General features: G+C 37.0%; 3 protein-coding genes across 4 annotated transcripts; all 3 read left to right on the top strand.

The window, feature by feature from the left end:
* Nucleotides 1–6: 6 nt before the first annotated feature.
* On the top strand, nt 7–2,714 carry LOC127938070 (protein SERAC1-like). The gene is made up of 7 exons (XM_052534463.1): nt 7–49; nt 498–639; nt 803–903; nt 1,000–1,097; nt 1,299–1,481; nt 1,602–1,745; nt 1,862–2,714. The coding sequence occupies exons 2-7, from the start codon at nt 595–597 to the stop codon at nt 1,996–1,998; spliced, it is 708 nt and encodes a 235-aa protein (XP_052390423.1). The 5' UTR covers nt 7–49; nt 498–594; the 3' UTR covers nt 1,999–2,714.
* A 1,362-nt stretch (nt 2,715–4,076) lies between these two features.
* Nucleotides 4,077–5,544, top strand: LOC127938383 (general transcription factor IIH subunit 5). 2 transcript variants are annotated; one of them, XM_052534970.1, is made up of 3 exons: nt 4,077–4,279; nt 4,445–4,549; nt 4,934–5,544. In XM_052534970.1, the coding sequence occupies exons 2-3, from the start codon at nt 4,515–4,517 to the stop codon at nt 5,112–5,114; spliced, it is 216 nt and encodes a 71-aa protein (XP_052390930.1). In that variant the 5' UTR covers nt 4,077–4,279; nt 4,445–4,514; the 3' UTR covers nt 5,115–5,544. The 2 variants fall into 2 exon arrangements, with proteins under 2 accessions (XP_052390930.1, XP_052390929.1); XM_052534969.1 differs by having other exon boundaries at nt 4,081–4,279; nt 4,464–4,549.
* A 587-nt stretch (nt 5,545–6,131) lies between these two features.
* Nucleotides 6,132–14,208, top strand: LOC127938379 (macoilin-like). The gene is made up of 11 exons (XM_052534964.1): nt 6,132–6,407; nt 7,720–7,861; nt 8,073–8,199; nt 8,386–8,509; nt 8,631–8,800; nt 9,009–9,438; nt 9,566–9,724; nt 10,325–10,495; nt 10,709–10,835; nt 12,276–12,450; nt 13,129–14,208. Exons 1-11 carry the CDS (start codon nt 6,331–6,333, stop codon nt 13,314–13,316), a joined length of 1,890 nt encoding a protein of 629 aa, XP_052390924.1. The 5' UTR covers nt 6,132–6,330; the 3' UTR covers nt 13,317–14,208.
* The last annotated feature ends 110 nt before the right edge of the window (nt 14,209–14,318 follow it).

The raw sequence follows: 14,318 nt of genomic DNA, 5'->3' as shown, positions 1-14,318 counted from the left end.
AGAAGTACCAGGATGGTGTTTACATATTGCACCCACAATGCCGCACAAAGTATGCATGCTTATTTGAACTTCCTCTTATGCTTACCCAGTCTGCATAAGAAATAGAGTAAAAACTGTGATATTCTGAATTTTATTTTGGTAACATATTTTTAAAGTTTCACTTACTCCTGAATTGGCAATTCAAATCATTACTCCGGTCTTCAGTGTCACATGATCCTTCAGAAATCATTCTGATATGCTGATTACCTGCTCAAGAAACATCTTATCAATGTTCAAAACAATTGTGCTGGGGAAACCGTGATACATTTTTACTTTAGTTTCTTTGATGAATAGAAAGTTTAAAAGAACAGCATTTATTTGAAATCTGTTGTAACATTAGAAATGTCTTCATTGTCATTTTTTATCAATTTAATGCATCTTTGCCAAATGTGTCTGAAAATATCTTTTGTTTAGTGAGGATAAATCATGTTTTCCATTCTTTATATTATATATTATAGCCAGCCAATCAAAGCTGATGTTCTCTTCGTGCATGGCCTCTTGGGGGCAGCTTTTAAAACATGGCGCCAGAAGGATCTTGACGTGACGGATGATGACATGGTGGAAGGGGTTCGAGAGGACTACACTGAATGCTGGCCCAAGGTCAGATTTAAAAAAAAATTAAATAAACTTATGAGTAGTTTACAGTCACCCAAATATTATATGCAATACAATGGCATGACAGGGCCTCAGAGCTATTTTGAAAGTCTGAGCGAAGTCTAAAGTCAGCAATTAAACTTTTTTTTTTTTTTACTTTTTTTTTCAGTCATGGTTGGCTGCAGACTGTCCAAACCTCCGAATCCTGTCTGTTGAGTATGACACCCATTTAAGTGATTGGAAGGCAAAGTGTCCTGCTGAAAACCAAAGGTAAACAGTCAGATGTAAACAGAGATGTGCACATATATATAACACAATTTAGCATACCCGATATCCATGTTTTCCATTGCTTTTTGTGCTGTACAGAAAGTCCTTGGCCTACAGGAGTCAGGAACTGCTGAGGAAATTGAAGGATGCAGGTGTAGGGGAAAGGCCTGTGGTCTGGGTAGCCCACAGTATGGGAGGTTAGTCCATGATGGGTCTTAAAATAACCAGCACCCAACTATGACAGTATATTTGTAAATCAACCTCCATCATAATTGTGTACCTGTCTGAATTATTTGCAATACAGCAGTTTTTTACAGATTATTTTGCAATTGCTATTTCAACTGATAAATATATAACATAACTGTTAGAGTAACTCTTACTCATAACTTGTGTCACAGGTTTACTTGTGAAAAAGATGCTCTTAGATGCCTCTAAAGATCCTGATCTCAGTCCGCTGATCAAGAACACGAAGGGAATTCTGTTCTACAGCGTTCCTCATCACGGCACGTTTATGGCAGGGTATTCTGTCAATGTCCGATATCTCCTTTTTCCCTCCATCGAAGTAAAAGAACTATGTAGAGGTATAATGTGATTTCTGTCATCCCTCCTAAATATTTATATATAAATTTCACCTGATAAGATTCAGATTGATACTTAATCTCATTTACAAATCGTTGTTCTGTTCATCTGTTTCGACTCAGACTCTCCAGCATTACGGGACTTGAATGAAAAATTCCTGAACATTACAATGGAACAAGAGTTTAAGGTCCTTAGCTTTGCAGAAACTCTGCCAACCTCCATTGGGCCGATGCTCAAAATATTGGTAGTTCCTTCTCAGTCAGCAGGTAGGTCAGAATAATTGAACAACAAGCGGGATTATGATGTATCGTTCTTACATAAAAAATGAGCAGTTTTAGGTACCTGGTATCAGAAAGCACAAGTTCTCCTTTTTCTTTTTCAGATCTGGGTATTGGGGACCTCATTCAGGTGGATGTTGATCACCTCAACATCTGCAAGCCAGAAAAAAAGGACTCATTTCTTTATAAACGTACTTTACAGTTTATTCAAGATGCTCTTGGAGGACAGAGTATTAAGTGAACTCTAAAGTCCACACTCCAAATCCGGTCTCTTGCCATTTCATTTCATTGCCTCTTGAGGATTCAACCATTACATTCTTAACTATAGTGTTAACTATGAATGAAAAGTTCATTGCAAGTGGATTTTTCTTTTCATGTTTTTTTATTATTGCCAATATGAATATGCTTTTCGTTAAAACCTCTGGGTTTAACTTTTAATGCCCGCTTCAGCATTGCCTTGTATTGTATTTCATTTCAGTCATTTGAGCACTTTTTGCCATTTATTTTAACTGGAAGCTATAACAAATAGAAATGAGTATCAAGTTTATTATATTTAAAATGTCAGTCATTTGTAGGAAGTAAGTTTTATTTACATTATTTATTTTTCTTTGATGAAACTGAAAACTAGCCTTTTTTTCTTAACTCACCAGCCTTCTTTGTATCCCTACCTCAGACACACAGATTGGTACTGATGTTGGCTGTAATATGCCACTATTTTTGTAATAATGGATGAATTGTAGTACTTGCATAGGACCATACTACTTTTATATTGATGCCGAGTATGTGCAAGACAAAATTATTGCCACATCTTTATCACACTTAATAAAGATGTGTATCCTAACTTTACATTACAGGTGCATCTCAATAAATTAGAATGTTGTGGAAAAGTTCATTTATTTCAGTAATTCAACTCAAATTGTGAATCTTGTGTATTCAATAAATTCCATGCACACAGACTGAATTAGTTTAAGACTTTGGTTCTTTTAATTGTGATCACATTTAACAATAACCCATGAATTTACTATCTCAGCAAATTAGAATATGATGACATGCCAATCAGCTAATCAACTCAAAATACCTGCAAAGTTTTCCTGAGCCTTAAAAATGGTCTCTCAGTTTGGTTCACTAGGCTACACAATCATGTGGAAGACTGCTGATCTGACTGTTGTCCAGAAGACAATCATTAACACCCTCCACGAGGAGAGTAAGCCACAAATATTCATTGCCAAAGAAGCGTGCTGTTCACAGAGTGCTGTATCCAAGCATTTAAACAGAAAGTTGAGCGGAAGGAAAAAGATGCACAGCCAATGAGAGAACTGCAGCCTTATGAGGATTGTCAAGCAAAATCCATTGAAGAATTTGAGTGAACTTCACATGGAATGGACTGTCTGGGGTCAAGGCATCAACAGCCACCACACACAGACATGTCAAGGAATTTGCTGAACCACAGACAACGTCAGAGGAGTCTTACCTGGGCTAAGGAGCAGAAGAACTGGACTGTTATGAAGTGGTCTAAAGTCCTCTTTTCAGATGAGAGCAAGTTTTGTATTTCATTTGGAAACCAAGGTCCTAGAGTCTGGAGGAAGGGTGGAGAAGCTCATAGCCCAAGTTGCTTGAAGTCCAGTGTTTAGTTTCCACAGTCTGTGATGATTTGGGGTGCAATGTCATCTGCTGGTGTTGGTCCATTTGTGTTTTTTGAAAATCAAAGTCACTGCACACGTTTACCAAGAAATTTTGGAGCACTTCATGCTTCCTACTGCTGACGAGCTTTTTTAAGATGCTGATTTAATTTTCCAGCAGGATTTGGCACCTGCCTACACTGCCAAAACACCAAAAGTTGGTTAAATGACCTTTGTGTTGGTGTGCTTGATTGGCCAGCAAACTCACCAGACCTGAATCCCAGAGAGAATCTATGGGCTATTGTCAAGAGGGATGAGAAACAAGAGACCAAACAATGCAGATGAGCTGAAGGCCACTCTCAGAGAAACCTGAACTTCCAAACCACCTCAGCAGTGCCACAAACCGATCACCTCCATGCCACGCAGAATTGAGGCAGTAATGAAAGCAAAAGGAGCCCCTACCAAGTATTGAGTAAATGTACAGTAAATTAGCATACTTTCTATAAGGCCAACAGTTCACTAAAAAAATGTTTTTATATTTTTTTGGTCTAATGAAGTAGTACTCTGATATGTTAAATGTGAGCTAAATCATGACAATTAAAAGAACCAAAGACTTAAACTACTTCAGTCTGTGTGCACTGAATTTATTAAATACACGAGTGTCACAATTTGAGTTGAATTACTGAAATAAATGAACTTTTCCACGACATTATAATTTATTGTGATTCACCTGTGTATTAAAATCCTATAGCTTTCTCTTTTCATAGCAGCAGTGCGCTTCAGGCCAGCAGAGGGCAGTAGAGTGCACAGATCAAACGTCTGTCAGTAGTAGAGGAAGACTATTGTTATTAGACGGTGGACACTTGGATTAAAACAAATTGACAGATAAACACAAAAAATCATGTAAGAGTTTATTTTCATTTTCTTTCATTTTTCATACCGCTGGTTTCTGTCTTTATAGGATTCGTATTTATGTTTGGAGATACGTCTCAGTATGTGAAACGTTTGTAAAGATTACAAACATTCATGGTAACCTGCTAATTTTTTGTTATTATTTCTAATGTTCAGAACAATTTTGCATTTGTAGATACTAAGGCTTTAACTGAAGAACCAGAACTGTTAACCCATCCCGTCCAAAATGGTTAATGTCTTAAAAGGAGTTCTCATTGAATGGTAAGTTTTAAATACAACGATTTAAAGGTGTATTCCTTAACAATTATTTTTTTCTGATTCAAATTTAAAAACTTAGAATTAAACATGAATTTTTAAAATCTACTTGCAATCATATACACTTACAAAAGATGAAGAGGTCAGTAGTCAAAGCCGTTTTAATCTTCATGGAGCAGTTTCCACAAGTGTTACATAGTTGTGGAAACAATTAAAAAAATAATCGTGGTTGACTGACTATAGTATTTCTTCAGTGCCATCTGTAACTGACACCTTGGACCTATCAAGTTTAACAACTATTATTATTATTATGATTTTTTTAAATCTTAAAAATAAAGTCATGCTGCAGTGCTCCATCATTTATGATTCTCCTTTTAAAATATCAAACAGTGACCCAGCTATGAAGCAATTTCTTCTATATCTGGACGAGACATCTGCATTGGGGAAGAAATTTATTATCCAGGATTTGGACGACACACACGTTTTCATCCTAGCTGAAGTCGTGCAGATTCTCCAGGAGCGAGTAGGTGAACTGATGGACCAGAATTCATTCCCCATCACCCAGAAATAAATGTCTGAATCTGACAGAAGACCCTGCAATCTGTGGAAGCAGATGGATGTGGAGGTTATTTCAGCACAATCGCACAAACGGAAGTAACTGAAATGTATAGAAGACTGGGTACCAGGATGTTGCCTGTTATCATTATTGTGTTGCATACATTTTTCATCTGAAAGAATTATAATTTTCAAGTGCTTTATGTTGCTTATGTTTCAAAGACAGCTACTTGAATATTTGCTGTGTTTTGACAGTATGGTCAATGAAACATGTTTTTGCATGGAAAATGGCTGTAGCTGCAGAAAGAAACAATAAATTGTTTTATTTCTTTTCCAACACTTCGGAATTGTATACAAACTGAAAGCAAATGGTTGATGACAGTGTGATTTGTATGCATAATATACAATCATCAAATAAAAAAAATATAAAAAACGTTCTCAAAATGGCACAAGGGTATGATGGGTCATTCAGACAATTGAGATGTGTCTGTAATCAGAATATTGGTGAAAGACTTTACCTTGTGGAATGAGGAAAAGAAGCCACAAAATAGTGAACCACAGTATATTTCCAAAATATCCAGCAGGCCTTGATTAAGGAAGGGAAAGTGGTGCGGTGAACTCTTGGAAGTACCTAGGAGTTCACCTAGTAAAACTGACTGTCTATACACCACTTTCTAAAGATGAGGTGATGTTTCCTCTATTTTGGTTTCCTAAGAAGACCATCATGTGGAAGTAAGAGGAAGTGTTATTTTGTGTCAGACATTGAGCCTTTACATCCAGTTTGTTTAGTTACTTAACACGGCTATGATACAGGTCTATCTATCTGTCTGTTTGTCTGTCTTTCTGTCCTCTCCGTTGTGAGCCTAATCAAAGCAAAGCAAATAGAGATATGGCTGTTTATTATTTAAATAGTTCACTAAGAATTGGCCTCACTAACATACTATATATATATATATATATGTATGTATGTATGTATGTATATGTATAGCGCATCTATGTGGCCACGATGTATTTGCATCATTTCGGAGTCCCTTGTTGTCCAAACAGCGCAGATGTACTTGCACGCACCTCATCGTGGCGCTGGGTTGTGTGTGAAGTTCTCGAGCGTGCGCACATCCACCTCCACTAACGCACAAAGCGCTTCTGCTCAGGTTACTGTAAATGAGACCTCAAGTCTTACTACAATTACCTGTTTAATGGACTAAATAGCCAGAGGGACCAGAAGCCATAATATGAAGAAACGCTACATGGACATAGGCAGGCTACGGAAAATGAAAAAGATTAAGCTCACAGAGAAGATTTCCGAAAGGTATGACGCCGCGCGCTGCTTTGTTGTTTTGTTATTGCTCTTATTCATTTTCACCTGGACGGCTCGCGCTTGGCTATTCATAGCGCGCTGAACGGATTGACGCAAACAATAAATAAACAGCATCTCCTGATATGATGACAAATCAAGGCTCAGTTCAGAGCTAATGCTCGCTGTGATTTAATGGATGCATACAAGGCCGAATCTATAACATTTCTTATAAAAACAGTGAATCGGGCCATATTGCTAACAAAACATTTTGATAATGAAAATATCCTCCGATTGAATTTAGCGCTGCATATTAACCGAACTCAGTATTTTACTTATTTAACGTTCTGGTATTAGTAAACCTAGTTGTTATTAATGTTATTTGATGCAGCGTCATCTTACATGTTATTTCTTCATGAGAATATAACGTCTGGAAACACAGACAAACTGACAAGGGCCTCTGACTAGACAATATGCGCGTAGGAATGCCGTTTATGTAATACAATTTTTCACTGGGCTTATTTTGCTGCACAATATGCCGTAAATTATGCTGATTTTTCAATTAATTTAATATTTGATAGGATTCAGAGCTGTGTTCGTAAATTGTTGGTGCATTTTCAGTTTGATCAGGTTTGCTGATTCCAGACTAGTGTTTCTAGGGAGGTAAACACACAGCAGTGTAGCCTACTATGAACTAACCCCGTCTCTTAGTGTAGTGATCTGGACAAAAGCCTGCTGTGTTTACACGCTTTATAGTGAAACGAACGTGCGCGGATTTGTCCTGAAACGGTTTCTTGTTCTTTAAATAGCCATGGCAACACTGTAGATTCGACGTTTAGGTGCTGATGCAGAAGATGAGATGTTGCCGTGGTTACCAAACACAAAGGGATGTGGAAGGCAGAAAGCTCGAACAAAGGAATGGAACACGATGGGATTGTGCGACCAAAACATGGACTGTAACGTCTTCAAGAGATTGTTTTCTGTGCCTTTACATCTCACGTATATGTTGGTTCCCTTTTCCTTTGAAATACAGAAACATATTTTTGGTCATTCTTTCAACATGAAGTTGTGACATGAAAAGTATAAACAGAGAAGGCGAGTTTTGTAGTTGTACAAGGACTTCCGTTTTGACAGTCTGATTTGACTTTAGAAAAAAGCTATTTCATAGTGATCAAATTGTCGTATTATTTTTCCCTACTCAGTTAAAAATAATTCACATTAATTCAAGTGACACCCTGTATCTGTAAAACTGATTCTTATTTTTTCAAAAGAAAAAAAAAAAAAAAAAGATTCTAATGGTAAGTCATTTGAAATGTCCTGTTTTCAGCGCCTACTCTGTTCTGAAGTTGATGATCGTCTGGATGCTGGTGCTGTTAGCTGACTTTATTCTGGAGTTCAGACTAGAATACCTGTGGCCATGTTGGCTGTTTCTGGGGACAGTCTACACCACATTCCACTGTCATGGACTGGTAGGCTTTTTTTTTTTTTTTTCAATTGTATTGTTTAATTATTGTTTAATTTTAAAAATAATAACAAACCCTGATCTATAATTACAAATGAATGTTCTTATTCCCATTTCTTTTTTTATTTATATCGTGTTGTTCCTGCATTTATTTGAATTTCAAATGACCATTTAAAACATTTATATTAAACAAATTAACCTCTGCTTTTCTTTAACAGGCCATCTGTGTGGTTTTTGTGTGTGCGGCATTTACCCTGGACTTATTCTGTTTAATTTTTGTACCCTTACACTGGCTGTTTTTTGCAGCCAGCACATATGTCTTACTCAACTATATGTGGCATACAGGTGAGCCCTATAATCTAATTGCCATTTCATTATCACTTACAGGAGTCATTGTGCCCCTGTTAGGCTATTAGGGATATAAACATTATATACATTTATTTACACATACATAGTGTGCATGGTATATCAGTTAAATAGAGTGTGTTACTTTCCATTTTATACACACATCATTTATTTATTTATTTGCAGAAAAGGGAATCTGTATGTCATCTGTGACATTATGGATACTGTTAGTGTATATGGAGGCCTCTCTACGGTTGCGGGACCTGAAAAGCCCTAATGCAAATCTGTCCCATCTATTTGCTGCACACTGGTAGGTTCTGATTGCCAATTTATTTTAGAGCTGAATGTAATATGGGGTTTTAAATAAACAACAATTTTACCAGCAGTGTTTCGTACTGTAATGTAACACATGGTATAATAATTTCTTCCAGCATTGGTTATCCATTAGTGTACATGGGATTTGATGCAACATGCTACTTCTCCAGTATGTTTAAGCTGCGCCCTCAGAAATCAGTTCAGAGCGAGAACGATGTCCACATGGATCTCCTGCAACAATCCCTACCTCCTGCCACCCACCTGTACCCAAAATTGTGGGTGGAAGGTATGTTTAATGTATTTTACAGTATCATATAATATGTAGCTATTTTCAAGATGTCTTTCTAAAAAGTTCAATAGTTTAATATTGCTCAAATAATCGTGACATAATTTGCAATTCAATTTAGTAATCTAATCTAATTCAAAGTATGAAGTACATTAAAAAAAGAAGAAAAAGTGATGAATCTCACAAATGTAAAATTGTCTTTATACAGATCCCAAATATAAGGTGGCCAAATCTAGGCCGATGCAATACCAGTGTCCATCCAATTCCATCACCTCAGAGGACAAACAAACCATGGAAGACTGCCTTCAAATCCACAGACTTCCTGTGAGACCCGAAAGAGATATAAGTCAACAAACCCCAGGACTCAAGCACCGTGGAGGGGAACTTCATTTGGACTCTGCATCCATGCTAGAAATGACTGAAAACCTACCTCAGGAGGATCAGAGCAGCAAAGCTCAAAAACCTTCCAAGAGCTCCTTGCCTAAAGTGCATCGAGGTTCAGTGAATATCCCTAACAGCAAAGGGGAGAAGAGGCAGAAAGCCCCCAAAGCCATCAACACAACAGGGGACCCTGCTGAAAGGTGCTCGTCAAACATCCCCCCGAGTCCTCCGAACCCACACGCTGAGCAGATGCTGAAGTATGTTTATGTTATTTCATTTCTATAAGTGCTGAATGATTCAGCTCAAAATTAATACGTTTGCTGGACTGTGGAGGATGGTTACTTTTCAAGTACATTTGCACTGTGATCTCCATCTGCTCCACAGGCTGGAACAAGAAATGAGGAAGCTGAAGGGAGAGCTGCAGGCGAGCAGACAGAGCGAGCAAGAGCTGCGCAGTCACATTTGTAATCTGACCAACAGTGAACACAGTCTGCGCCCTGAAGTCTCTCTGCTCAGACATGCAAATGAACTGCTGCAAAACAAGTGAGTCCTCTGATCGCTTCCTGTTGGTCTTGGCATTAAAGCTCTGGGTTGATGTTAGGTCATGCTGTGCTGCTTGATGTTTGACTGATGCTTGCATTTAAATATCAAACATATGCATGCTTCTTACTAACTGTTGGCAGTTTTTGGGATGTTCTATGATAACACTAACACTTATAATAATAATTATAATAATTTTGTATATATTTATATATATAAATAGATCAATATAATAATCGATCAAAAGAGACAGCAAATACATTTATAATGCTATGGAAAAAATCCATTTTAAAAAGAAATGCTGTTCTTTTGAACTTAATTCTATAAAACAAATCAGTTTAAAAAAAATATTAAGCAGCACAATTGTTTTTAACACTGATGATGAGAATTGTTTCTTGAGCGGCAGATCAGCATATTAAAAGGATTTCTGAAGGATCATTCGACACTGAAGACTAAAATAATAACATCTGCTGAACAGTCAGCTTTGCTATCATAGGAATTAACTTTCAAATATATTAAAATAGAAAACATCTCTTGAATGTTAGGAGTATGTGCAACTTGACAAAATCTAACACTGTTCATTTAAATGGCTCTGCTGTGCAGGATTCAGTGTCTTACCAAATCCAGACAGAAGGACAAACAAAACTGGTCCTTGCTGGAAAAGAAAATCCGAATGGAAACAGAGGCTCGAGTTGCAGTAGAAAAACAACTGGCAGAAGTCAGAACCCAAAAATTTGATGAAGCAACGTTTTTACTTCGAAGCGCAGCACTCAGGTAATTGTGTAATAAAGCAATCGTGCAAACACATTCAAATGCATACCTACATTGATCTTGTCAATGTTTGGATTTGTTTAATCTGTGTCTTTGAGACTAGGCCTAGATGTCCTGCTTTTTAATTATAGCTATAATTGGCAGTAGAATTCTTAATGCAGAATAGCAATGACAAAATAAACTTGTAAAATGTTGTATTTTTTCCATCCACTATAGGCAAGAACACAGTGAAACTCAAATGTTGAGGAAAAAAGCTAAAGATCTAGACTCAGAGTACAAACAGCTACACCTGGAGTATCAGGAGAAAGAAAGTCAAATGATAGCTCTAGAGAATGAAGTGGAGGTAAAGAATGCGGTTTGTAGATCTGTTCAGTTACATACTGTGCTGGATGTTTGTGGTTCATAGTTTTATATTCTTCATGTTATGACACTTGTGGATCTGGTAGCTTGCTGTCTGTGGTGTTCAGCCTGTGTCTCTTTTTCTTTCTTTTTTTTTTTGTGGGTGAAAGTGTCTATGCCGAATGCTGATTCTGTGTTTTGTTTCGTTTTTTCATTATTTCTTGTTCCTTGCCCAGTTTAAATGCTGTTATTACCATCTGCTACATAAGCCATGCCAAAACGGAATCCAAATCTTTCAGAAACTATTGTGCAACCTGAGAATTTTTGTATCATATTTGAAAATCAGTCAAGCTTTTGAAGATTTTTCTCTCTCATTGGAAAGCATTTCCATTTCAATGTTTTTTTTTTTTTGGAATTGACAGAGTAGCCTAATGCAAGTAAGACCCAAGATAATTAAACTCTGCTTGGACTCAGATATTTATTAAACTAAATTTGTGTATACAAAATTAGGTAATTAGGAAAAAAAAATAATAGCTCGCCATAAACAAATTACAATTAACAACAGTATATTATGCTTTAATGGCTCTGGCTTAAGCTGAAAACAAACATTTAAGCAAACTGTATGTACGTGTTTTTTTTTGTTTTGTTTTTTTACCTTGAAATGTCTGTTCTTGGAGTTTGGTGAGTGGAAACGAAATTCCGCCAAAAAGGACAGATTACTTTACAACCGAAACAAATAAACATGTAAGGCTATATTTATGACAGTAAACTCTATCCACTTAATGGTAGTGGGCTCCAAACTCTGGAAAACGCACAAAACTGAATACAGATGCTTTAAAGATAAACTGTGTAATTTCTTTGCCTCTAAGTAGCAACAAAAGGAATTGCAAAAATAATAAATCCCTGGTTACTCTATCAAATACCAAATTAGTTGGATGCCCAAAAGTCCAGAATATATTAAATAGTTTGTGAAAAATTAATTAATTAATTAAAACTCACATAAATTCTTAATTGTACAACCACTGGACACTTTGCTATCCCATAATACCCCTGGAGCAGGAACACTGTCAAATTTGACAAAAATTGGCAGAAGCCATTTTACAGAAACTACTTTGCTAGTAGAATGTGCATAAATAATGCATTTCATCAAATTAAGAACATTGTCTGAAAGTAAAGTAACTATTTTAATATCACAAAAAATGACACACTTCAGACTCAACAACAACGTGAGGGTGAGTAAATGATGACAGAAGTTTCATTTTTGGCTGAACTATTCCTTTAAACATTATAAGGCTGAAAGCCCAGTTATTTGGAACTCGACAAATGGGATCGAAATGTTCACCTGAATCATTCACAATCCCTCAAATCTTTCCGATCACCGTTATTTTGTACTGTTCTGCAGTGTTCCTGTCTCATGCATGCAATGTTCTCCTGCTCCTCCCAGACCCTCCAGAGGAACAGATGCACGGAGCAGGAAGCGGACGCTTTGCTCTCAGCTCTCTCCTCCTTGCAGGACAAGGCTCAGCATCTAGAGTACAACCTGAGTGCAGAAACCCGTCTCAAGCTAGACCTCTTCTCTGCGCTCGGAGACGCACGCAGACAGCTGGAGATAGCGCAAGGTTATTTTTCCCTTTTTTTCTCACTTAATCTTAGAATTCAATAACGCTGATAATTTAATAACACTGTTAAAGCTGCGGTAGGTAACTTTTGACGCTCTAGTGGTTAATAAACAGAACTGCTTGCGTCTTGCGGAAGAACATCGTAGCCGGAACTACTTCTCTCTGTTTATGTCTATGAAGAATCACAAAGGTACTGGGTTACTCCGCCGTGGTACCCCTGAAGCAATCTAAAATAGTCCGAATATAAACACTTATTATAGGTGCACCCTAGTGATTCAGGACAAGCTAAAAACACGGTTTGGAAAATGGATTCATGGTGTACTCGATTATTATATAATTTTTTCTCCATTTTGAACACAAACAAAGTTACGGACCGCAGCTCTGATTGGTTGTTTCTTACCGGGAGCGGATGAATTTCTGCAAATGGCAATAGGACCACTGGGAGGAGCCAGAGGAGCTTGATTTTTTTCACAAATTATCTGTCTCATATTCTACTGTCAGGACACAATGACAGGTTTAACAAATATGTAAAATATATATTTTTACAAAAGTTACCTACAGCAGCTTTAAATGTTTAGCAGATGTTAAAATGAATATAGAGTTTCATACTATAAATGAATATAAAATCATCCTCATTATCAGCCACAATATTAATATCTCAAATGTCTTTCTTCACAGTTAAAATTCTGAAACAAGACCACGAAGTCAAAGAAATGAAGCAGAAGCTTGCTGAAGCGATGGCCGTGGCTCCAGGGATGTCGTACATGGCCCCCAGGTCCTCTATGCCTCAGTACCTCAAGTTCTTCAACTCTGAGCGCTACATGCTGAATCCCAGAGCGCTCATGTACCAGTGTCTTAAGAAATAAGACCAGCGAGGACAAATCGGACGGGACGGCTTTTGAAGGATTGTTTTGACTTGACATTCCAAACACGAGGACATCTATGCTTCAAGGTTTGCCTGAAAACTTTGCCTTTTGACAATGCCAACAGCCTCTGGTGAGTCTTCAGCTGTGTTTACTGATTTCAGCAGAGACACTGAGGCCGCTTATAGGTGACCTTGCTTTGAGATTCATTCCAGATGAAATCGAAGTTGACTGTAAATACATTGCTGACCAGCGGATGACCATCGAATGCTGAGCAAACCATTGGAAACTGCATCAATGGCAAGATTGCAGTCTAATGAAAAGTGTGAACTTGATGAGAAGCACAGTTCATTGTGAGGATAAGATATCCTGTGTTGGGTTTAAAATGAAGAGGCTTTTCTTCAGCCATGCCAATAACAGGCCAATGCCTCACTTGGTCATTCTGTGCCTCATTATTTATGTGAATTCAATTTATATAACAAGCCAATATCAAACATAAGTCAGTATGTGAATATTTGAGTGCTTTGTACCGTTTTGTATTCTTTTTACATTACACACGGTATAACAGAAGTGATCAACACCCCAAAAAAATGTTTGTAGGTTTTCATGTTTCTGAAAATGTTGACTTTTTTATGTATCAATGGGATAATTTTTATGAGAAGTTTATTTTTCTGGCTTGACATACTTTTTTTGTTTGCTTTTTTTCCTAAACCAAGATGAGATAATGGTTTAATTTTGTAATTCTTCTCGTTGGTCTGCATGCCAATTTATGTAAAATGATTGCTTTGAAAAAAAAAAAAAAAAAAAAGATTTTGATGTCTAATTGTGCATTTGTGCAAGGGCTGTTTTCTTCCAATAATTCTGGAAGTAATAATAAAGTCATTTTCAATGATAATCTTGCATTCTTTTCCACAAGAGACTTTAAGGCACTCACCCAAAAATTAAAGGTCTGCCATCATTTACTCACCCATTTTTTTTTTTTTTACCAAACCTATTAAGTGAAAG

Source organism: Carassius gibelio, chromosome A20, assembly GCF_023724105.1.
Source record: "Carassius gibelio isolate Cgi1373 ecotype wild population from Czech Republic chromosome A20, carGib1.2-hapl.c, whole genome shotgun sequence".
In the NCBI taxonomy this organism is placed as follows: domain Eukaryota; kingdom Metazoa; phylum Chordata; class Actinopteri; order Cypriniformes; family Cyprinidae; genus Carassius; species Carassius gibelio.
The sequence above is the reverse complement of the archived record's forward strand: the minus strand, read 5'-3'. Positions and strand labels throughout refer to the sequence as shown.